The sequence below is a fragment of the Podarcis muralis genome, chromosome 12 (genome assembly GCF_964188315.1).
Source record: "Podarcis muralis chromosome 12, rPodMur119.hap1.1, whole genome shotgun sequence".
Taxonomy (NCBI): Eukaryota; Metazoa; Chordata; class Lepidosauria; order Squamata; family Lacertidae; genus Podarcis; species Podarcis muralis.
The window spans coordinates 24,395,007-24,420,451 of record NC_135666.1 but is presented as its reverse complement, the minus strand read 5'-3'; the positions used below and the strand labels follow the sequence as shown (position 1 = coordinate 24,420,451).

General features: G+C 45.1%; 2 protein-coding genes across 7 annotated transcripts in view; both read left to right on the top strand.

The window, feature by feature from the left end:
* The window catches only part of MALRD1 (MAM and LDL receptor class A domain containing 1), a 233,090-nt gene extending 229,181 nt beyond the window's left edge, over positions 1 to 3,909 (top strand). For 4 of the 5 annotated variants that reach the window (XM_077936862.1, XM_028750689.2, XM_028750687.2 and 1 more), the window contains one exon: positions 516 to 923. In XM_077936862.1, coding sequence (XP_077792988.1) covers positions 516 to 596 — 81 coding nt within the window. In that variant the 3' untranslated portion in view covers positions 597 to 923. Of the gene's footprint in view, positions 1 to 515; positions 924 to 2,139 lie in introns of those variants that run through there. The other variant, XM_028750688.2, reaches the window with a different exon arrangement.
* A 19,427-nt stretch (positions 3,910 to 23,336) lies between these two features.
* The window catches only part of PLXDC2 (plexin domain containing 2), a 230,827-nt gene continuing 228,718 nt past the window's right edge, over positions 23,337 to 25,445 (top strand). The window contains exon 1 of one of the 2 annotated variants that reach the window (XM_028751376.2): positions 23,337 to 23,471. In XM_028751376.2, the coding sequence (XP_028607209.2) occupies positions 23,357 to 23,471 (115 nt within the window). In that variant the 5' untranslated portion in view covers positions 23,337 to 23,356. The remainder of the gene's footprint in view (positions 23,472 to 25,445) is intronic. The other variant, XM_028751377.2, reaches the window with a different exon arrangement.

Here is a 25,445-nt window from a genome sequence, read left to right as displayed (position 1 = left end):
AAGTGTCTCCGGACAGCGCTGGCCCCCGGCCTCTTGAGTGAGATGGGCGCACAACCCCAGAGTCTGGCAAGACTGGCCCGAACGGGCAGGGGTACCTTTACCTTTACCTTTAACCCCTTCATGGGGAATTTTGTGGGTGCTCGGGCACCCAGGGCCCCAGGGAGTTGGCATCTATGAGTCCCATCAACTTCCCTGCAGAGTCCTGACCTCCCATCCCTCCTGATGATAATAATAATCAGGCAGAACGATGGGGGTGGAGACGCTCCTTCAGGTCAGCACCAACACTTTGAATTGTGCTCGGAAACGTACTGGGAGCCAATTACAAGCTGATGCGCAAATGTGGAGAAATGAGAAACTGAAATCAACATATTTGCCCATTCTTGGCAGTAACTTATATGAACTTCTCTTCTGAAATTAGTTTTCATTTTATTTAGAAATCTCATTTGCTGTGGTTATACTTTATTGCAATTTGACACTTTGTTTTGAAAAAACTTCTTATTCCTCCCTTCTTTCAGCTGTTTCGCAGTAATGACATCATGGCCGCTTCCTTTGCCAACCCTCTATATGGCACGACAGGAAAAGAGCAGACGCTATGAGATGTCTCTGGAAGTGGGTATAAAACAAGACAGAAACTTTATGCAGATTCATTTGCCATGATGTTTTTCTGTTTCTAAAATCAAATTGAATGATGGCATAGCATTAGTCACTTGAATGAAAATGGAATGATTTTTCATATTAGAATAATTACCTTCTCCAAATAACACTTCATTCAAAATAGCATCCACCCACATGGGAAAGCATAGCCGTACGTGATATTTATGTTGGCAAGGAACACTCTTGGTAACTTTAGTTTTCAACTGACTACATGGTTGAACAGTTCAAATTCCAGTTGATTAATAAATAAAAGTTTCACTTAATCAAAAGCAGGATTTGGGCTTTTCTTGGCATGCCTTTTCTCTCTCTGCTTTTATTGAAAAACAGTGACTCAAACTTGTTCATAATGTTAAATTCTAGAACTTGAAAGGTTGCATTTGTCTCAACCTTCAGTGAAATCCAAGAGATTATAACCGACTCATTCTTAGATTGAGGTACTTTTCCTGTGTGTAAACTGTAAATGCAACGGGTTTACTTGAAAGAAAACTCACATATTTTGTTTCACTTTGTCAGACCCATGGCCCATTAGCGAATCAAACACAGCCACAACCTCCATGCAATCTCATCCCCTGTTTTAGTTGTTGCAATGCAAGGGATAATGGTGAACTGAAGCTGGAAGCTCTGCAGAGCATATGATCAGTGTGATTTGATTGCTTACGAAGATAGTGGCCAATCAACTTTCCCAAGATCTACAGGGTGGTTGTGAGAATAAAAAGCGGAAGGAGAACATTGCATACACCACCTTGAGTTCTATGTTGGGTGAGGGGAGGTAGGTTATAAATGAATAAGTAAGAATTCCAAGAATAAGCTTGGAATTCTAGACATATTTAAATCAAGGGTAGATAACCTGTGGCCCTCTGGATGTTTAAGTCAGACTCCAGTGTCCATCAGACCCAACAAGCATTTCCAATGGACAGGAATTTTGGGAGTTCTTGTTCAACAACATCTGAAAGACAACAGGTTAGCCATCCCTGGTTTAAATCACCCTCGGTTATTTGGCAGCTGTCTTTACTCTTTGGGCAAATTCCCCACAATGTGAGCAAAGGTTGAATTGTGGAAATAATAATAATAATAATAATAATAATAATAATAATAATAATAATAATAGTTGTATTACTCAACCCAATTAAGCAATGTTACTGCTGGATGCTGTGCACCACACAGATACACAACTTAAAAAATAGATTCCTATATATAACTATTCAACTGAATACAGAAATTGAATGGATTTTTTTTTTTTTTGAAAGTGCTATTTTTATAGCTGTTTCCTGTCACAGGAAATGAGATCTGTCATTCTTCTGGACTAGCCCTGCAGCAAGGTGGGACTTTTACCTGAAATCATCTTCAGTTTTTGCATTTAGATAGCATCTTTTTAAGAAAGAAAGAAATATAATAGGTGCTTTACTGCTTTCATCTCTCCCATCCTGCAATCATTGTTCAATACACTTATTGCACAAAGAACAAAAGATGCATTTATATTTCCAGAATGACAACTGCCTCATCCTTGACAGTCCAATGGAAGCAATCTCCTTAGAAATGGACCACTGTTATTTAAGAAAGTCAGTCTCTCCTCTGCCTTCAAACCAAGAAGGGTGCCAGCAAGCTTCTCTGTTCCAGTGTGAACACTCTCTTCTCAGAGGCATTGCCAGCGTCATCCTGTGCATGACCAGCTTCCAACAAGCAGAGTGCCCATCCAAATGGATTTTCAGACGAAATCTTACCTTGGTGTTCACTGCTCATGTACATGAAACCTCAATTAGGTAAACAGCCATTGCAGTATTTCTAGAAGGCCAAGGAGACACTGGTTATTGAGGAGTCTCTTCATTTGAAGTTAGCCACCACAATGGCTGTGATCCAGAGAGCTCTTTCTGCGAGTGAAAGGCAGTTTAGCTTGCGCAAGAGGAGGCCTCTGATTTCCACCACCCACCTTGTATATGCAGTGGCAGCCCCCGTGTTGCATCCTATGCCATCATGAAAGGTCTCCTGATCTAGAGAAGATACAGTGGGGTACACTAGGAAGGTGGAAATACTTCATTGTCCGAGCAGCACTGTACTTGCCATTGTCTGCATCCTGCCTTGTGTTTCCTTTTGAGGCATATGCCAAAGAATTGAAAAGAAAAAATGCAATGCTGCCACAAGATTTGTTGTTATCGGCTTGTGTATCAAAACCATGAACTGCATACTGATTTCCCCTTCCCAGCAAAAGTTAGAGCAAGATTTGAGACACTGAGTGCTCTAGATCTATTGACGTTAGCACATAATAAATTTGAAAAATATGCTTTACCTGAGATTGCTGGGTGACATTAATCATAGGAATGATGCCTCCTACTGGATGGAACAACAGAGTCCACTGAAGCCTTTTGCCTCTTCTCCAGCGAAGGACCCATCCTTTGCCTCAGTCCAATCCTACCTGCAGTTCTGTCTCATTCTCTCTTGAGTTACCTTCCTTGTCTTGGTCTTGTGCCTTTCCTATTGTGTATTTGGTGTTTGGGGGTATGTGTTTTTACTGTGCTTCCTCCTCTCCCTCTTTTGGTGCTACTACTGTTTCAGTTGTACTGATCACATTTTATTTTTATACCTCAGTGCATTACTTCTTCATCTGCCCTATGGACATTTGTGTGTATGTTTCAGTTCTTGTTTATTACCTTCTCCAATCACTGCTGTTCTCTCACCAAAGAGAACTTGCCCCAAACCTGAGTCATGGCTTCCAGGATTCCGATGGATTGGAACCAGATACATAATGAATGTGAAATATTTTGAAAGTGCTGTACAAATGATGATGATGATGATGAACAGCCAACACTGGTGTTGCTACCCTCAGTGTATTTTGAAAGCTGTGTGGTCCATTCTGATGATGAACTATCTGTTTCTGCTGTCTCAAGTCTTCTGTGCAAGGAGGAAATGATTAGGCAGCCTAAGTTAGCAAATGGACATATATAACAGTTTAGGAAAATTAGGAGATATAGTTTCTACAACCATTTTCACTTTTTCCCCATGTCCCAATGCATTATAAAGCCATTTAGGTGGCCACTTAGGCCCTGATCGAATTTCTGTTGTAATTAATGAAAAGATGTCAAGCAAATTGAGCAAGTCTCTCACTAGACTCAAGGCCTTCCGGCCTTCCGAAAAAGCAACGTTTTTCTCTTTGGGCTGCCAGGAAAAAAACAGTTATAACAGAGGAGAAAGGGGGTAGGGAATGCAAATCCACAAAAAAATCTACATATTCCAGGCACACATTTCCTCATCTCTCAGAAAGAACAAAAGGCTGCAGCTCACTTGCATATGAAACACACATGAGCTTAATATTTGCCCCTTGCCTGACATTTTTGTTTTGAACTTGTCAAATGGCAGCATAATTCAATTTCAGCTCCGGCTTTCTGAACTGCTAATGGCCAAGATGTATGATAACATGAAAACAATTTCTGTACATGAATCAGGTAAGCTATCTGGCTGTTAACTCACACACAGATGACAGGATCCACACATTCTGAGAGGGACAAAGAAAATTCAGTGCAATGAGGAAAATGTCTCTTTCAGGGTGCTCAGAAAGAAAATACAGCAGGGCCTCGTTCCTGGACGGGAGAGGAAAAGGCAGGCCGCGAGAGCAAGTCTCTTGGTTGCTCAGACTAATGAAGAAGCCAGATCCATAAGTCTTTATAGGGATATGCATATAGTTGGTTATAACCCTCAAAAAGCAAAGTCCATCTTGAGGTGGTAGATCTACCCTCTGGTTGTAGATCCCATTCCTACATAGGATAAATTTTGTATTCTTCAATGTCCATAAAAAGAAATTTTGTTGGTCTGTGTGAAGAAAATGTGTTGCAGCCCTGGCGGCTGTATTTAAACTACAATTCTTTTAAATAAATAAATTTATTGCTAATTTATGAAAATCAGTCCATAAACTCTCTCTCTTTTTTAAAGAAATGTCTCTAAGTTACAAAGTCCTTAAGAGATGTGGCATATAAAAATATTTCATACAAGTTAAATCTTTCTAGCGGCAGTTGAACTAATGAAGTCAGATTTTGAGAAAAGAAGAACAGTATAATCTCATTTGGGACGTGCTGTCTTCCTCCTAACCTTTTCTTTGGAATATGGTGTAAGTTTCTAAATGCTTTGGGACTGAATATTTTAACGGTGAGGAAATGGTATTTTTTAAAAAAAACAACAACCAACAGATGACAACTGTTTACATTTTACTGAAATATAAACCATATTTGAATCAATTTACGAGAAGAGCCTTGCTACAGTAGAAACAAATTATTTGTCAGTGTGGTGATGATATCAGTTGCTCCTCAGATCCAAGCTTCGTAACTGAACAGTTTGGACCTAAATATATATTTACCCTGATCTAGGCATTCAGCAATGCTTGGGTCAGTTTAAACTAGGCTCCAGTTGTCCAGAGGCTGTACTGAGCCCCTGGCCTACTCAGCCTACCAAGTTCAAAGTTCAAAGTCGGGGGGGGGGTGTCAATCCATGCAAGCAAAGGCTAAAGTTCAAAGGTCAGGAAACACAGTCCAGGGTCAATCCAAGTAGCCAAGTCTGAAATCTAGCAGTCAGGATACAGTCCAGAGTAGGGTTCCCATGTGCCTTTTCCCCCCCAGGTCACGTCCTCTTTTTCAGGGGTAAAATTTGAGACAAATTCCATTTACTTGCTTTGAATGGCTGTCATAGTGTCCCCTTTTTTGCTCTGCAAAATATAACAAACCTAGTCCAGAGTCAAACCCAAAGCACAGTCCCATAGAGGTCCAGGAGCACCCAAGTCAATGTCCATCCACATGGGCAGCTGAACAGACACAGCATCTCGGCTCTGCTTCCCATTTGTACTTTGCATGCTGATTGCAGCATCTGGGCTTGACAAGGCATGTGACCCTCACTTGTTTCAAGCCGACTCCAGCTGAGGAATCACACACCTCCTCCCAGAGCTAGTGTGCCTCACCTGGCCAACTAAGGAGCTGGGCTGTGGGCCATTGCCTGCCACAGCCTGCCTCAGCCATCCTGCTGCTCCCCACGCCTCAGAGCCTGCCATGTTTGTGGGGACAGGGGCCCCTCTGACTCTGCTTCCTGTTCACTGACCCCCATCCCCTCGCCATCCTCTGTCACCCTGTGAGTACTTCCTTCCCCATCCCCTGCTTGCCCCGGTGTGTCCCAGGCCCAGCTACAACCCTCATCAGGATCTACTTTCTCCTCTTCTTCCTCCCCGTCATCCTGCCAGTTCATGACAGAGGCCCATGGACCTCCTGTTATTGTAATGTTCATTAACATGGTTTCCCTCTTCTCTGCAGCCTTTAATACCTGTTGTGATTTCTTCTGCTCATTGAAGTTTCCTTTCTTTTCAGTTTGGTTGCTCTTTTCCTTTATCTGCAGCTTTGCATTAGCTCCCTCTTTCTTATTGGATTGAACATAAAACTTCTTTGATTCATTTTTAAATGCCTTTGTGGCTTTGGTCCTGGTTATCTCTCCTCATACTCGTTGGTTTCACCAATCTCACTCATGTTCCTGTTCCATTTGCCTAGGACATGTGTGTTTGCCACTGATTCTATCGACTTCTACTGTTGCTTTATTTAATGAACAATGGGAAGTGCATATTTATTATTTATTTCTTTATTGCTTTTCCTTTATGGTGTTTCTTGTTACTCCTAATTAATAGTTGGCATATATTCACTCTTACTTCCTCTCCTTTAATTCATGCTCTTCCAATTTTGGTATGGCAACAGGTTTGGGAGGAATACAGTGGTACCTCGGGTTACATACGCTTCAGAAATAGTACCTTGGGTTAAGAACTTTGCTTCAGGATGAGAACAGAAATCATGCTCCAGCGGCGCGGTGGCAGCAGGAGGCCCCATTAGCTAAAGTGGTACCTCAGGTTAAGAACAGACCTCCGGAACGAATTAAGTACTTAACCCGAGGTACCACTGTAATTGTGGAGAATACTGCCCCCTCACTATGTCCGCTGGGCTTGCCTGAGGGGCATATGTTGAATAAGACTTGGCAATATCAGCTTTTCAACATTACGATGTATCATCAGCTAAACATCATGCTATAGTGATACATCACAATGTTGAAAAGGAAGGAGCATCGGCCCCGGCCCTGTGGGGCACCGGGATGAACCTGCAGCAGCTCCCTCCACCATCAGTCCCTGCTGCACAGAGGGAGGAACAAGGAGCATCAGCCCCCACCACGCAAGGTGCCAGGGTGGAACTGCCGCCAGTGCCCAGCGCAGGGAGAAAGAAAGCAGCCAGAGATGGAAGGTAAGGCACCAGCAGGCAAGCCCCACCTATAATATACCACCGGGTGAAGGCGCCATTGCACTCTGGCCCTCACATCAGCCCTGGACAATGGATTGATACATCACCCAGGCCTAATGTTCAAAAGAGACTACTCTTTTGCCCTTTTATCAGCTCATGTGGGACCAACATGGATAGCTGGCCCTGATGAATACTTGAGGTTCCCGACCCCTATGGTTGTAATTTGTGGGCAGTCATTTAATTTTATCCTGATTCTATTTTTTAAATTGTATTTTAACCAATTGTTTGATTGTGTTTTAATGTATTTGATATTTGATGTTAGCCGCCCTGAGCCCAGTCTTGGCCAGGGAGGGCTGGGTATAAATAAAAATTTGCTTACTTACTATGGAAACAGCATGAATACGCCCATGTGCACAGGCCCCAGTATTCACCTTGCATTTATGTTAGAGGGAATGTCAGCTGAGCAGTTAGTTTGCAAAACAACCTGCTATTGTGCCTCATGGAGAATGTGCACATAACTCAGCCATGAAGAGGGAATTGTGCACATTGCCTGGTCAATATGCATCATCTCCAGCAGGTTTTTGGGAAATGTCCATATATCAACTAAATTTTGTACGTCCTCCTGCCATTGTGTATAATCCCCAGAAAGCTTTGAGGACTCAGCATATTTCAACCAAATATTGTACCTTCCTTTGTCAATATGCATAATCTTCAACAGGCCTCAGGGACAGCACATATCTCAACTGCATTTTGTACATTCTGTGGGCAAAATGCACATTCTCCAGGCAGTGTTCTATTATGAAAATCTGTAACAAACATGTTTTTTCCAGATGTTGGCGCCACCTACTGTTGGTCTCCCTGCTTTCTGCCCTATCAATGGGTACCAGTCACCACTGGGACCCACTCATCATGCAACCTATTATTTTAAGGAGAAAGAGTAGCTTGATTGTGTGATCCTCAGTTTGGACTAAAGTTCAGTTCATCTGCATATGATGAAGGAGGGATGGAAGCCCAAAGCTTCCTGTTGCATCCTTCACATGTGCAACCTGCTTTCAAAGCACTGTGAAATCTTTTTTTATTTGGTCAGGGCTTTCATGGATGAGGAAGGGAAAACAACCTGAGATGACTAGGGATGGTGCAGAAGTAACTGAAAGATGCTGTAACCATCCGTCTGGTGGTAATATATACCGTTGCTGAATGTAATGGAGGCTCATCTCTGCAGAGAAAGGAGCCCAGAGGGTTTTGTGCCTGTTTTTCAGATAATGCAGTTCAGATAATGGAGTCTCTCTACTGCACATCCGCTAGTCCGTGGCTGAATTTTGTTTCTATTATACTTCCCATTCCTTCGGAGCACAAATGGCAAAGAACCTGCAATTCACATATACAGTATTTATTACTTTGTATGCACGGCGCCTTATGTAGAACATGTGTTTTTATCCCTCTCTATAATCTATGGTTATAGAAAGTTGATAGAGAGGCAGTTTAAAAAGAGAAAGCACCCTGCAGATTAAGGTGCAGCCGGCATCGTTAGAAACACTTTATTGGTACATTGTGCCACTCTTTGATGGGAAAGCAGTGGTGCTTAGAAAAAATAAGAGAAATAGATAGACCCTGTCGTCAAACAGAATGTATAATTATACATTCAATGGCCAGCTTTATGGTGCACATCTACAGCACCTATTTATCTTTGATTATGAAAGAAGAGAGGCTGAAATGTCCTAAACCAGGGGTGGCCAACTCCCAAGAGACTGCGATCTACTCACAGAGTTAAAAACTGGAAGTGATCTACCCCCTTTTTGGGGGTTCGGGTCAAAATTGTTGAGTTTTTTCAGGGAGGAAGTAAAACGTTGAGCTTTTTTTTAGGGGAGCCACAGTTCAGCTTCTTTGGGGGGAGCCAATGATCTACCAGTGATCCACCACAGACATCCAGTGATCTACTGGTAGATCACGACCTACCTGTTGGACGTGCCTGTACTAAAGAGAGGCTGAAAAACTTCCCCTTCCTTGACTATATTGCATGAACAGCCAATGGAAGCTCATCCAACTGGCCCCCAACTGTCTCCCTTCTTACTAATGCCAGAGGGTGACCCTCGCTGTCAGCTGCCTCCTCCTCTGTCTCAGTGTTTCCATTATAGAATTCAGCAGGGAAGAAGAGGGCAAAAACTCGAGGGAGTTGGCTCTGCCTGGCCTTGGCTCTGGCTCCACCTACTGTTGGCTTCTCTGCCTTCTGCCCCACAATTCCAAATGAGTATCAGCCGCAATCGCAACCAGCCCATATCATGCCCCTGTTTTAATGGCTGTAGCTCAGGCAAAAATTAGCACAGACCTGACAAAAGCAACTCTGGACAGATAAGCTAAATAGCACAACTGGCAGTGATGTTGTCGGGGGAGGATTTTGAGACAGAATTTCAGGGTCCCTCTGGGGCAGCAGAAGGAGAAGGTGGCCACCATATGGAGCAGAGCTGGCTTTCCACATTTTGAAGCCATACTTGCTACCATCTAAAGGGCAGGACCCCGTAAAACTGTCCGAGGTGTAAAATTAGCCACTAGTTGCTGATCAGGTCTTTAGCAGAGAGGTAGACTAGAAATAAATCAGGCCAAGCAAGGAAGCCTGCTTTCAAACATCAATGGCTGCAAGTTGAACCTGGGTAGTTTGCAACATTAACCGGAATGGTTGCCTTAAGGAAATTAGCATTTGTAAGCAATGTGTGCTTGCTTCTACCTTTTACCTCCCCCTGCTTATGCACAGTGGAAACAAAAACATCTTAGCATTTTAAAACTTAAAGATCCTCACTCTATCAGGTTTTCTATATTTCTGATCTGGACCTCTCTGTTTCATGAGATAAAAGCTCTCTTTTCCTTGACAAAGCTAAATTTGATTTTCAACACGCCATTTTTAAAATTCCAGTTTGAGGTCATATACCCCACAATACTTCTTCAACAAAGTTTTATTATGACTCTTTGAAAACTGCTTTATTTAATACACTTCTCAAAAGCTCCTGTTCCATGCTGGTTGCAGCCCTGAGGAGGAATGTTCCTGTTACAGACTGGGAAGAATCCCCTGCAACATTCTGTTGCAGTTTCTCCTGCAATTTACTATAGCTGAGCTATAGCCCAATTCAGAGCCCAAACAAGGAACAAAAATCCACTGTCATAGCAAGAGACTGTAGCTGACGGGGTTTTGCACTTAAAATAAATTAGTTCTTTCTTGCTCCGAATTGCATAAATATGATAACTGAGAAGCAGAACTTCATGTCCTCCAAGAAAAATAATAATAAAGCAGCTTTATCCAAGGCTCACAAAACTTCAGAAGAGATTTTGCTGGGAAACATTTTAGGAGCCTTATTTAGCTATCAAGTTGGTAAAACCCATTAACAATTCACTTTAATGACTAGAAGATTGCAACTGTTTTTGAAGTGTGTTTGACATAGTTATATACTGTGGGCTGTGAAAATAAGCCTTGTGCTCTTCAAAGTTCCATTCTTCACAAGCAAAAAAAGGTGGCTAAGGCAAAACAGAAGAAAAAGGAAACAGTCTATAAACAGGATACAATTTCTCCTACATAATCAGGTTTTTCTTATTCTTTTGATTGTACAAGTATCTTTAAGATACATCATTTTAATTTCATCATTACGTGTAAAAAGAAACAACCCAGGAATGGATAAAATTAGCCATTAATAATTCCTCCCATTTTGTGCTATGCAGTAGAGTAAATGCGTTTACAATTTTAGATATTCCCCCTCTAAGACCAAGAGATAACAAGGATTTATTGAGCCTGAAACATTATGTGTATCTTTTGAAATGTTTTATCCTAGTTTTCTTATTGCCTGAATAATAGCTAGAGCTGAAAGATGAATTAAAGATGGAAGACTTCACTCTGTAAAATATTAGAATTGCAGTTAGATTTGGGCACTCCCTGTTTTTAACATGGTAATATTTACTTGAAATGCCTCAGCCCAGCTTTCCTTAACACTGTCCCCACTCCTGATGCTCTTCAACTTCTATCACCCCTGGCCACCATGGCTCAGTTGCCAGGGATAATGGGGATTTTAGTCCAAAACATCTGGAGGGCATGCAGTTTTCACATAGACACACAGGTGGGTGTGTCATACTAAGTCAAGGCAGGCATGGCCAAATTTGGCCCTCCAGATGTTTTGGGGCTACAACTCCCATCATCCCTGACCATTGGTCCTGTTAGCTAGGGATGATGGGAATTGTAGTTCCAAAACATCTAGAGTGCCAAGGTTCGCCACCACTGGTCTAAGGAATCAGTCCTGAGCTGAGATCCGTTTGGCCCAGCAGCTCAGCATCCAGCATACTTTATGCCCGCAATTTAAGCTGGCATGATTTACACCAATTTCCTGTGCTGAGGATGGCCCAGTAACTCCTCATTTTATCCACTGACTGGCAGCAACTCTCTAGGGTTTCAGGCTAGGGAGTCAGTCCTACTCAGTGATGCCAGAGATTGAACCTGTGGAGTGTATTCTCTGCCATTGAGCAATGACCCTTCTCCGTCCAACAAGATCTTCAGACCTCAACAGCTTTCTGCCTGCTATGCAGCTGTGAATGCCTTTCCATATCCACATCATGAGGTTCATGTGAGCCCTGTAGAATTGTTTTAGTGTGAATGAGGATACACATGGCTTTCCTGTATGGAAGTTATCTGTATATCTGTACAGTGAGCCACTTGAAGGATTGTCTCCTCCTATGAACATCTGCTCATCCTTTAAAGATCAGCTGCTGTGCCCTTCTGACGTGTCCCATTGCCTCTTGAGGCACAACTTGTTGTAATACCCCAAGAGGGTTTTCTGTATGGTGATGCCTAATCTATGGGACTCGCTTCCCCAAGGAGTTAGGTCCCCTCCCTCCTTTTTCGTATTCCATCAACATCTGACATGATTTCTTCTAAAACAAGCTTTGGATTCCATTGTTGCTTAATGTAATTTACCTACAAATTGTTGCTTTTTTGTCCTTTATGATGTTGTTTCTTGATGCTGCTTTTAGTTTAATTAAGATTTGTTGTTGTTGTTGTGTTTATTTTAATATTTTATAAGCTGATTTGAGTAACTCCTCTTGGAGAAGATAGTGCACATTTATATATGTAGATGCATAGGACTCTTGATCCCAGAGTTGTGAGTTTTATCTCCATGTTGGGCAAATCATTCCTGCATTGTAGGGGGTTGGAATAGATGGCCGTTGTGGCCCCTTCCGACTCTGTGATTCTGTGGTTCTATATACATCACCACTCATGAATTGGCCTGAAATCTGAGCTCTTTGATTGATAAAGTATGTTGGTGTTTTCTTAGTTGTCTTAAGTATAATTTATACTTTAGCAGAGAAGCTTGTAAAATTCTGAAGGGTGTGAGGGGAAGGAATGCCGAGGACCACGTGAATGAATTGGGAATTGAATTAGTTACTTTTTGGAGAATGTGAACTGGAACTAATTCCGTTTCAAAATTAACTTACCAAACACATATTAAGACCTGATGTATATGTCCATTCCTCATGTGGTGGAATCTTTTTGGGTGCTTCCATACAAGTGCTTATTATGGGATTGGTCCTCCTTGTGCATCCACATGAAAGTGTTTGCATCAAAATGCCAGTCCATATACCACTGCCCCTATTGATCCACATCTACCCTTTCCAGAAAAAATCCAGTAAGTTAAAAAAGAAAAGAAAAAAACCAAGCCCAAACCTGTGAACCATTTGTAACAACCTTGCAAATTAAGTCCTTGTCTGGCAGCACCCTTCCTTGGAGCTACCACAAGCAAACCAAATCCACCATCAGAATCCACATTCCTCTGTGCCCCAGGTTTCCCAAACTGCACTTTCCTGCAGAAAGGACACCATCTGAATTGTAGTTATTTCCACAAGGGCACAGACCTTGAGTAGTGAGAAAGCAGCTGCCATTCTGGGTTCATTGAAACCCAGGAATCCGACTGCAGATGAAAATGCTGGCACTTCTATCTGCTTTGTGACTGGCATTTCTTGTAATGAGCTGCAGCAGACATACATGGTTTCAAGCAAGAGGCAAGTCACTAGTCTCTCACCTGGAAAAATGAATGCACCTCTCAGATTTGTCAGATGGTTCTCTGTTTTCTGGGAACTCGGGGCTGCAATCAGATAATGCCAGCAATTGAGTTTTTGTCGGGGCACCCCACATAAGTCTCAGTAAAAAAACTGGGACAAGCTTAGTGACAACTAGAAATGGGAGAAAAATCCAGTCCAGTTCACATTGTAATACCAGCCTACCAAATCCACACTTGCTGAAACAATATGCAAACCAAAGCATAGCTTTCCTTCAAAGTTCACACTTCACTGAATTTTTTAGTGTAGTTCTTCAACCAAAAATGTGTACGTTGATGGAAAGTGTGCATAGACTGCATCTATTAGTGAAAATAACACATAAGGATTGATTATATTAGTGGGAAATTGCTTGCAAAAATGTGTATCTGAGTCAGAAGCACATACAAATACTTGACCATTTTTAATGAGAATTTCTTTTTTAAACAATAAAAAAATACGCAGAACCGTAGCAAACTGAATTTAGGATTAGAAAAATGAAGAACTGATTTGGCCATCTCATGGGCACATGTTTGGGTTTGAATCCTGGTATTTCTGGGTAAAAAGCCACTAGCTGCTACAAGTCAGGATGGAGCCTACTAAGCTGGACCAATAATATAAGGTAGGTAAGGACCACCAGAAAGCCAAAATGAAATAGGTGTCTCTTGGAATTAGGAGTTGCCTACATTTTATGGCAGATGTATTCAATGCAAACACTAGGGTTTTGGAGAAACCTGGGGAAAACAGCGTCAGGGAGTTCTCTTGACCAGCAGGAGAAGAGAGTGTTGTATATCAAACATTCATTCACATTGCCTCTGACCTTCTTGAGATGTTCTAGCTAATGTGACGGTGGTGGCACTGTTGATAAAGTGCCTGACCTTGTCAGCCTCTGCAGCCAGCTCTGAACCAGTGCTGCAATGAAGCAGATTGTAACCAGCAGCTGGCCTACTACAACACCGGTACCGGGGTGTGGGGTCTGGGGAAGGTTGAGAATTGGCATCAAGGCCAGTTTGCCCACTTGAAGCTGAAACCCCCCAAGAGTTCATGCTAAACAAAACAAAAATGTGTGGAAATGGAAAGAGTCCTGCAAACTAACTCACTTCTCATGGCTACCACGGCTTGTACCTTTCAGAGGTTGCCCTCCTTCTAAGCAACTGTTAAGGGGGCAGAGGAATGATCTCTTCAGGCAATGCAAAGTGTTCTGAGTCATACAAAATCATGCCAGAGCATTCCCTTTTCCCGCATGCAGAAAGAGCAGCTGCCCAACAGTGGCTGGTGAAGTGGTTTGCTAGGCAAAGCTGCCAGCAGCTGCTTCGTGGTCATCAGAAGGGGAGCAGAATTCCTGCCCATACCTGGAGGCAGGGGGAGTCACAGCAACCAGGGGCGGAGGAAGGGGCGCGGTAGGTGCGGTCTGTCCTGGGTGTCACCACTGAGGGGGGTAACAAAATGCCAGGCAGCACTCACCGCAGGGCCTGCAGTGCGCCTGAGCCACGCATTTCTCCTGGGAGAGACGTGGTGGCTTGAATGTGTGCAGGCTCCATGCTGTCCAAATGGTCCACCCGCTGCCTCACCCTGCCCCCCCCAGCTGTAGGGCGGCTGAGTGGGAGGAGGCAGGCAGACTCCGGAGGCCCCATGGTGCACCCCAGGCACTTGAGCTGCTTCCTCTGCCGCTGCAGCCAGCAATGTGCAAGCCTGTAGGTGAGATGGAACAGTCATTGCTGCTGATGGCAGCAGTATGCATGTGTCCTGGGAGGATTGATCCAGTTGTGTGCTTGCATTTTCCAATGCCCACTGCGGACTTGCATGCTGCTCCCCCACCCTCACTCCTTAAAGCAGAGGTGGAGGACCTTTTTCAGACCAAGGGTTGCATTTCCCTTCTGCACAACCTTCTGTGGGGGACATAATGCCAGCAATAAAAGTGAACAAAGCAACTAATGTGATTTGATTTTTTTTATTATTTTTTTTGCCTCTGATTTCTCCATACATTCACACCCCTCTCTATCTTCCATCCAGGCAACCAAGAGGCAATATCAGAGAATGAGGGCACATTCCAGCCAGAGAAAAACACTTCAAGAGGGCACGAAGTATGGCTGGTATGGGGTGTGGTCTGGTGAGAGCTCCAAGGGCCAGAGAGATAGAGAGTTCTAGAGGGCCACATAGTTTCCCTACCCCTGGCTTAAAAGTATGGACAGGAATTTCTCTTCCCACTCAGTCCTCCTCACACAGTGACTGCTGCTGGTTTTGACCCATGAACTACTGGTGGCTGCCTCTGCTACTGCTGCTGCTGCTGCTGTGAGAATAGTTGAATGCTGGGGGAACAACTCACCCCAGTAATGGATGTTTATACGTCAAAAACAGTTTGCAAAGCTATAATCTATGGTAGTTTATTGTGGTGGGAAGAAATAAAGGTGGAATGACAGTAAAAGAGGGGATAGCTTCCAGATGCAAGATGACACAGCAAATAGAAATTCCGCTGGACACATGGAGAGACAGTGAAGTTAGCAGTGCGCAGTGCAAGAACCTGAGGCAAGGATTTCTCCGCTCCTCCCCCCTAGTGATTGATGGTGTTAACAGGGAAAGCAAGAAGCAATGAAGGGCGAGAGCAATGTTGGAAGAATTTGAGCCCAGTTCTTAATTGGTAGGAATTTATCCCTAGGGTATTCGACTTAACGTAGCCTGGATGCTGTTTGTTATATTTGGGGAAATGCAGAGGAGGAACATAGCAAGCACATTCTTCAAAACACCAATCATAAGAGTGTTTTATTCAAATATTTATGAAAACAACTGGCAATTACAGTTTTGTTCACTAAGGAGTTATTTTATTTGATCTTGGGGTGGGTTTTTTTTGCCATCGTACTATGTTTGTGACACTAGGTCCATTTTATAGGTGGCAAACTGAGGCTGAGACACAAGAGCATACCCAAGTCCACCCAGCAAGGCAACAGAAGAAGGAATTTGAACCTGGGTCCATATTTGAGGGGCAATTGCCGCATTACTTTTTTGTGTCGTTGAAGTTCTTACTTTTGTTTTTTTTTTTAAAAAAAGCATGCATAAAGTAATCACACACACATGTGGGTTGGGTGTGTATTGGCCCTGATGCATATTTTGGAAAGCAAATGCATGCATCAGCTGTTTAATGTAAGTTTCAGGACCAAACTATAGAGTTATGTAGCTTACAGCTCTTAAACAAATATATATACTAAATGCAAGGAAATAATAATACCTCAATGGGAGTTTTAACCCAGGAATTGAGAGTTACACTCATAGAAGATGTCAGAACATTAAACCAAAGTAATCTTAATGCTCCCTAAAGCCGACCATAAAATTACAGGCCTAAGCAGTCTCTGTCTGCTTGGAACTTGACCAGTGTTATGGTCCTGAAGACGGATATCATAAACAGCTGTGGAAGTTACTGTATTGCCTGAGACTTTTAAGGCCTTTAGAAGGAAGCCGGACCTTTTATAACCTCTGCCCCTTAACCCTGGTACTTGTATACCCTCTTTTATCACCCCATGTCCTATTTTATTCCTTTCTCTCCACATTTGCTGTTATCTATAGTATCCTTTCTTCTTTCCAGTCACTTCCCAACGTACCATGGGGTGTGCATTGCCTTGTTTGTTTGTTTGTTTGTTTGTTTGTTTGTACGTTGGCCTCTTGAAATTTTTCAGAGCCATCCTATACTATCAGTGTTCAAGGACACATTCCAGGCAAGCCAAACAATATCTGAGGCCTGATAGAAAGGCCTGGAGGGTCTGTGGTTTTCCTCCTCTAGTCTATTTAATGCAACTTCTTGTTTGTTATGCGCTGTCAATTTGGGCAGTGTGTTGCTCCGACTGGACCTGGAAGGGTGAGGCTGTCTTAACTTTTTGAATTCCTTTCACAGAATAGGTAGGTAAAGGTAAAGTACATCTGGACAGTTAAGTCCAATCAAAGGTGACTATCAGGTTGCGGCGCTCATTTCGCTTCAGCCTGAGGGAAATGGTGTTTGTCCACAGACAGCTTTCCGGGTCACGTGGCCAGCATGACTAAAATGCTTCTGCACAACGGAACACTGTGACTGAAACCACAGCACATGGAAATGCTGTTTACCTTCCCACCGCGGCGGTACCTATTTATCTACTTCCATTGGCATGCTTTTGAACTGCTAGGTTGGCAGGAGCTGGGACAGAGCAATGGGAGCTCACCCCATCGTGCAGATTCGAACTGCCGACCTTCTGATCAGAAAGCCCGAGAGGTTCAGTGGTTTAGACCACAGTGCCACCCATGTCCATGTCCACATTCATTTTTCATAGAATAAGAATGCATGGGAAGGCCAAAGCGCTTCAGTCCTTCCTAATCCTGTGTCCCATGGAAGACTGACAACATGTGCAGTTGAATCTCTGGTGGTAAATAAAGTAGTACCTTGGGTTACAAACACCTCGGGTTACAAACACTTTGGGTTACAGACTCTGCTAACCTGGAAGTAGTACCTCAGGTTAAGAACTTTGCTTCAGGATGAAAACAGAATTTGCGTGGCAGCAGGAGGCCCCATTAGCTAAAGTGGTACCTCAGGTTAAGAACAGTTTCAGGTTAAGAATGGACCTCTGGAACGAATTAAGTTCGTAACCCGAGGTACCACTGTATGAATGGAAACCCTTTGGCAACTTCGGAAGGTGGCTCTTAATTTCTGAAACAGACATTGAACTCATTCCTTAACATCAAATATCCTTGATCTTGCATTGCGCCAATAAAGCTTTTGCAATTCTTATTTCATTCATCTTCTCATCCTCAGTGTGAGATAGATGGGTAATTATCCCAGCAGGTGTTCTTTAAACGTATCAAACCAATTACTTCCCACTTTAAGAATTTCACTTTCAAAAAGATAAATCTGCTAATGTTGCATTAACAGACCAAACAGGCTTCAAGAAGCATAACAGCTGCCATCTTTCTCCGGATCTACTAGCAAGAGAAGAAGCTGAAAGACTTTGGGGGATCCCAGGACACTTGACAATTTCTTCTCTCTCCAATGGCAAAATTAACACTGCATGCTCTGCTTTATGTATTGTAACAAGAGAAAGCACGCACATCTCAATAAACGGTAGTGGATTGTTTAATAGTGATACGAGTCACTATTTTCAAAGTCATACGTACAACATCTAAAAATGAAAAGATGTTAAATGGACTCCTGGGTTGTTGGCTTTGTAATAGTAAGCAGGTAATTGTCTGAAGCATTAGTGGAAAGAAGAAAGGGAGGGCGTGGAAGATGAGCATGTTGCAAAGAATTTGTGAAGTTCATTCTGCTGGAACCTTAGCAGAACCCCAACATTTGCCAAAAACATAATCAAACCTTCCTGCTACATATGACGTTTATTAGTGTTTTGATTTGTTTTTGCAGCTTGGAATATGTTTTCTACACTCCTTGGGCTTTTATCGGCTGTCTCTTGGTCTTTGTTTAACTTAGCCCTATTCAGGTGTTAAGCACCCACAGTACCTGTGGGTACAGTGGTACCTCGGGTTACAGTCGCTTCAGGTTACAGACTCCGCTAACCCAGAAATAGTACCTCGGGTTAAGAACTTTGCTTCAGGATGAGAACAGAAATGGGGGTGCGGCGGCAGCGGGAGGCCCCATTAGCTAAAGTGGTACCTCAGGTTAAGAACGGTTTCAGGTTAAGAACGGACCTCCAGAACGAATTAAGTTCTTAACCTGAGGTACCTCTGTATTGAACATACAAAAGGGAATATTCAGTAGCAGTTGGTGGGGCAGAACTGCTTACCTTAACTTCAGCTGGTGCAGAATTCAGTAACCTGGTTGCACACAGAGACAAGATGGTTTGAGCATATTACACCGACCCTGCACTGCACTGGCTGCCAATTATTTTCTGGGCCCAATTCAAAGTGCTGTTTTTTTATCTATAAAGCCCTAAATGGCTCATGACAGCAATACCTCAAGGACTGCCTTTCTCCATATGAACCTACCCAGACCCTGAGACCATCCTCTGAGGCCTTAAATTCAGTTCAAAAAATTTAATTTTTTTAAAAGTCCTCATAAAAATTCATTAGCATTTTGGTGCAAATTTCTCCTAATACAGTATACATGTTTGCATGCAATTTTGCTCAGTATACACATTTTTGTGAAGCAGTTTCCCAGTTATATAATGCATTTTGGTACATTATTTTCACTAATAGAATGCATTTTTTATGCACACTTTACCCCAGTGTATGTATTTTTCTACACATTACTTGCTTGGAGAACTGCATTGCACAAAAGTTGGAGAAGTGCAAAAAAGTTGGAGAAGTGCAAATTTCAATGGGATGACTACGCTTTGGTTCTTGCATTGTTTTGGAGAGTACATATTAGGTAGCTTCACCATTAAATGTGAATTGAATAGAATGCCTCGCCACTCCCTCAACATTTAGGATTTCTTCCATGGGTTCAGAACCTCTAATTCAGTTTCCATCACCCTGGAGGGAGCCCCCCATGCATGTATCTATTCTCATATAGGATCCCTTCAGACAGATGCTGTCCCCACGTTTCTCACCGATAACTCAGATGGTATGGTCAGTATGCATATCTGTGCACACGTTTCTTACTTGGGGGCATTGAATGCCAGGGCTCTTACAGTTTTATATTGTGTATTTCTTGTTGTTGCAAGCTGCCTTGATTGTTTTAATTCATGGAGCCACATCTCTGTGTGCACATTTGCGTCTGGCATATCAGAGGCGTACTGTGGTTATATTACTTTTTTTTTTTTTTTTAGTTTGTTCTCCCCACTCTGCCAATTTAAATCAATTTAAATCCTTTCGGATAAAAATCCAAACCTGTAAACAAAAATCCATCGTGTTTCACAGCGAATAACCAGAGAGATCAAGGGACAACAGAGGCTAAGAGTTCTGCTTCAGTGCGCCAGAATGCCAAAGCATGAAAGGGTAAAACAATTAATTATAAGATTGATGCAACTTTAAACATCTTGCTTAGATAAAATCTGATTTGCTGCTTATCCTTCTGGGCTAATGTATGACTGTATTTAGCTGTTACGTTTGAAGCACTGCAGCCCTATTTATATAATTACAATTTGAAAGGTGAATGGTCTTGTTAATTACTAAGGATGATATTCTCAAAAGCATACAAGTGAATAGAATGCCATAGTATTGGTATGCAACAGTGAACTGATGGCTGATTTTTACATTACAGCTAACACATGGGAGCCGTGTATAGCGCTGTATAGCAGAGATGCCATGCAGCAGCTGTTGCGTGCAAGAGATGCTCACTGTTGGATCCCCCTGACAACACAGGCAGGAATACAGATGTGCAATACATCTATTCCACGTCTAGTGCAGGAGCGGGGAACCTCTGGCCCACAGGCCAATCTTGCACCACCAGAGGGTCCACATTGGACCACCTGTCAATCTTCTGAAGACCAGCCCATCACTTGATGGGTGTGTGTGTCAGGTTTCAACCCTGCTGGGTGCTGCAGAGAACAAGACTGTACCCTCTGCTCATCTGCCGATGAGCAGATCCTATGGGTGCTGTTTTGCCAGCATGGAACAAATCCTTGCAGAATGTGCAGCTGAACTCTCTGCTTATAGTTTCTTGCTGGGAACAAACTGCTGAATCAGACCTCTCCTCCTACCCACAGGGGTCAACTTTGATAGGTGGGCAGGACCTGTCCTGTCAGTCACGTGGTGTCATCATTACATTAGATGGTTAACCGGTGAGGGTCTCTTCATTCTCGTCTATAGTTACTGTGGTGTGGTTGAATATACAGGCAGTTTTACGGTAGTGTGACCTGTGTGGATTCACTGAGTAGTACCCTGGAGGGACTGCCCAAATGGAGTGCGAGAGGTGGGGAGGGTGGCCTGAATGTTAGCGTCACACAGGGTGCCTGTGAAGCCCAAAGTCCGCCACTGGTTGAATAACCACATTGAAACATTTCCTATGGCTTCCATGTTGCAGCTCAACCTCAGGAGTGAGCCATGAGGGTCAATTAAGATATCATCAACTAAGTCTAATGACGACGATTTGGCCCTCTCTGAAGTGCTTCTCTGCAAGATATGGTAGGGCGTGTTACACAAGTAAACACTTGGACGGTATGATAAAGAGAGCATTCGAAGAGCGACTTGGGATGCTATGAAGATGCTGCAAAAGTGGGCATGTGATTATTGCACGCCTTAAGCTAATGCTGAATACCCAAGAGTGTACAACTGGACTGCTGAATCCTAACTGAGTGTACTGAAAAGATGCTGGATGAGACCCAGACCAATAGTACCTGCAAAAGCAGCGTTATTAAAAGCAGCTTTCCCTTTGAACATCTCTTTGTTCAAAGTGCATCTGAAAGCCTAATGACCCACTGGTTCCTTAGGAGTGAGCTTTAATGCAAGGATTTTGATGTTAATCCATGGATCAGATGCGTGTGTGTGGATAATCGCATTGTTGGACAGTCCTTTCTGCCTGTTGGCCGTTAGCCAACGACCCCCTCCTCCGCCTGAATGAAATGTGCCCCGTGGGAGCGTTGGGACATCAGAACCACGAGTTATAGTTATAGGCACGTCCCAGGGCGAAGCAGGTTTGGAGGGAGGGGGGTGCCTAAGAAACCATCGACGGGGTTGGCGAGGAGGCGTTCAGACTGGGCTGCAAACAGCAGCTGTGTAGCCTGGCCATAGGAAAGGCGAGCAGCTCCTTTTATTTCCTCCCTCGCAGCTGATTCCCCTCTCTCCCGCCACCAGATTGTGAAAAGGCTCGGAATTCAGCCTGAGGAAAACCCCAAGTCCCCACATTTCTAGTTTCCCGCGCGCTTTAAAGGGCGATACGAGCCCCACGGCAGGCAGGCAGAGCTGGGACGGGGGTTTCCAGGGGACACGGCAGCTCCTCGAAAGGCTTCTCTCGGCTGCGCCCAATCCTCCTCGGAGAGGATTTCCCCTCCGGTCCCATGCGCTCGTTTGGGGGATCCCTCCGGCTGCTCCCTCTCCCGCCGCGCAGGAGCGATGCCTCTCTCTGGCTCTCCCTCCGCGCAGGCTGAGGGAGGGAGGGGCGCGTGTGACCCGTCTCTGCTGGGAGACCCAACCCAGCGAGGCAGAGTCGCGCGGAGGCGCCCAGGCAGCGCTGCCGGCTGCGAGGAGGAGCGCCAGGCAGCAGCAGGAGGCGCGGCGGCGGCGAGCTCTCTCTCTCTCTCCTTTCCCGGCTCCTGCTGGTCTCTCGTCTTCCTCCGGGGAAGAGCATCGGCCGGGGCAGCTGGCTTCCGGCAGAGGAAGGTGGGGGGAGGAGGGCGAGCGGGGCGGCTGCGGCTGAGCGAGGCGAGCCCCATTGCCCCATTGCGAGGCACCGGCTGCCTGGCCAAAGGGAAGCGAGCGAGCCAGCGCGCCGCTCCCGCCTCCCAAGCAGCCAAACTATTTCGCATCCAGCATCTGCCCGGGCGTTGCTTCGCCCTCTCCCTCGAGAGACCACCTCGGCGTGGCTTCGGAGGCGCTTCCCTCCAGCCCCTCGCCCGCCCTTACCCGTTGGCTTTGTTTTTAATTGGACAGCCGGCGAGCCTCCTCTCTTTTTTCTTAAAAAAGAAAAAGACTCCAGCCTAATCTCAAGCAATCGCCTTAAGGCAATTGCGGGGGGGGGGGGGGGGCTGGACCCGGCCTCCTTCGGGCTCCTCGGAGAGCCACCCTCGTCCCCGCTCCATCCCGTCCTCGCGCAGGGCTCGTTTTGTCTCCGAAATCCTTTTAAGACTCTGCCCCCTGGATTTCTCCTCTGGATCGCTCGGCGGGAAGTCACGGCTTGGAGGAGTTTGCGAGGAAGGGGGCAGGGTCTGCGAGGAGGACGCGTGTGTGGCGAGGACACTCCCAGGGAAAGGGCTCTTGTTTTGTTTTGTTTGGGGAAAGGATCGCCGTCGGCTCTGAAGCCGGCCGCCCCTCCTCCCTTGGAGATCGGCTCAGGCTTAGCAAAGAAAGGGAGAGTTACTCGGTGGGGATCACACACACGCACGCTAAAGCACTCCCCCCTCTCCCCCCCCCGCGCTTTTGGGCGACTTTGGTACTTAGTGGTCGGCTCTGATTTCGGTTTCGCTTGTTCACACTCCCGCCCGCGGGGAAACGCACTCACGCCCTTTTTACGCCCTTCTTTCCTCGTTATTATGCCGTTGGACTAAGATCGCCTTTTGGCTTCGCAGGCTGGAAAAACAAAAAGGCGGCGGCGGCGGCGACAGTCGGGACTGGGATCCGTCGGCGCCTCTCCTGCCCGGCTCAATGAAATCGGATCGGAATAAAAAGTGACTTTCCTCCACCCCGGATTTAAAGGGAAGGAAGGGGGAGGGAGGCGCGCGAATCTTTCCTCCTAAGCGCTGCTGCTGCTGCTGCCTTTTTCGTTCCGAAGCGGCGCACCGAGAGTCCAGCGGGAGGCGGACCGGCGAGCGCGCAGCCCGCGAGGCGCTATGGCGAAGCTGGCGGGAGCCCAGGTGGCGGCGGCGGCGGGAGTGCTGCTACTTTTGCAGTGCTTGGCGGACCGGCTGCAGCTCATCGGCGCCCTGAAGTCGAAGCAGAGTCACGGTAAGGAAGGGAGAGGAGAGGAGGCTGGCCTGGACGGGCTGGGGGCGCGTGTGTCTGCGCGCGCGCGCGCGCTGGTGGGCAGAGTTAAGCAAAGTGGCAAAGTTCACCGTCGCGCTTGAAGTTTTGCACGGGCGACCACCGCCTTGCGCTTTGCAACACTGGGGGGGGGGGCTGGCTCTTCCTCATCCAGGCGAAGTGATAAATCTAGATTTGCCTGGACAAAGTAGGGTTAAATATCTTTGGCGTGAGTGGATCCCGCCTTACTGAGGAGAGGACCCATTTCTCTGAGCCCTGAGATTTAGTTTTATGCTAGGAGGAGGCTTTGAAGCATGTGCAGAGTTTCTTTTTCTTGGCTTGGGGGACTGCAACCAGTTTCCACCTGTAGGGCCAAAATCCGCCCCCCCCCCCATGGCTTCTGGAATGATGTTCCAGGCATGGCTGAGAGTCTGACTAATTGACATCCATTATCATCAGTTGGCAGATCACCAGATTCTTAATCTCAGGGTTGTTGGTTTGAGCCCCACGTTGGATTAGATGACCCTTGTGGTCCCTTTCAACTTGATGATTCTATGATTCTGTCATAGCCCTTTCCAGCCATGTAGGCTGGCACGGTGTGTTTTGATTCAGTTGGATCATTTCACTGCACTTGCCACTGTTTGCACAGCGTACCTTGCTTGCTCCTCCTCCTGGCACATGCTTGCCTGAGTGATGGAATTTAGTTTTGTCCCCCAAGGGTGTAATGTGGAGGGCAGACGTCGTGGGTTTGTGTGTCAAGAATCCTTCCCTTAGATGAGAGGTGTGGGATGGTAAGATCTTCAGGGCACCTTCTCTGTGATTTTAATGATGTGTCAGATTAATCTGGTTCCTCCAAACTCTTATTAAAGGGCTGTTTGCCATGCCCGCTAAAAATGTCAGGGCTGGTGCAACTTCTGCCACCGTTCTGGAATGTGGTGAGAAATAGACACCTGTTGAATTCCTGTCTGGTTGAGGAGTTCTTAGGTACATAGCTCAGGGTCAGCTGCTGGCAGACTTTGCAGTGAGGTAGAGGAAAATCTCAACAGACTCCAAAGAGGAGTACAGAATCTTCTTCCTTGTGGATTGAGTGGATTCCACCTGTTTCCGTGGGAGCAGGTAACCTGTCCTGGCTGCAGAACTTTGCTTCCTGGTCCAGCACCAAGTGCCTTGGCATCTTCACCTGTAAACCAGCCTGCCTATCCAGAATGGGCAATCCGATCTCTCCTTTTGCGTGGGGTTGCTGAATTCTGTGTGCCTCCAATCTACTTATGAAAGTAGAAGTTCAGTTGATGAAGTTTTGCCCACCTCATTCTATCTTCTCCTTGCCATACAACTACTACAGGCACATGGAAACCTTGCCAGAAAAATATATATCCTTGCATCAAGAATGTAGAATGTGAAGTGTTAACATTTGTGCACCTACAAAGCAGCTTTACCATTTCACTGGGACTCTCCCATCTCCATACGTGTGATAAAAACAGAGGCCCCAGTAGGCTTCCTTTGCCTTCTTTTATCTGTGCATTGGATGGTGGGGGAGAGTGGATTCCAGAGCCTCTGTTTCTCCCTCTATTAAGCCCCACACTTTTATTTAAGTGCTAATCTGTTCTTTTCTGCCCTTTATGTGAGAAGATGGTTTGCGCTCAAAGCAGCAGCTAGCATCTATTCCTTCCGTACTGTTTCCTGTTCTTACAAGGGTGCAAACAAAAAAATTATTGGCTGGTGTGAATATGTAATGGTGATGGTGTTGCTTTTCCTTAAAGAGTGGACACAGGTTTCACATTCTTCTCAGATATAGCAATATTGTTTCCTGTCCTTTCATTTCCTGCTGTTAAGCTGGTAGGGAAATGGGGGGGGGGGAGAGGGCTAGATCAAAGGCTTTGTGCTATTAAGGTTTGTTCACGCAGTTAGGGGAGGTGGTGTGCATTCTATGGGATAATGCCCCCCCCCCAGTATTTTCCA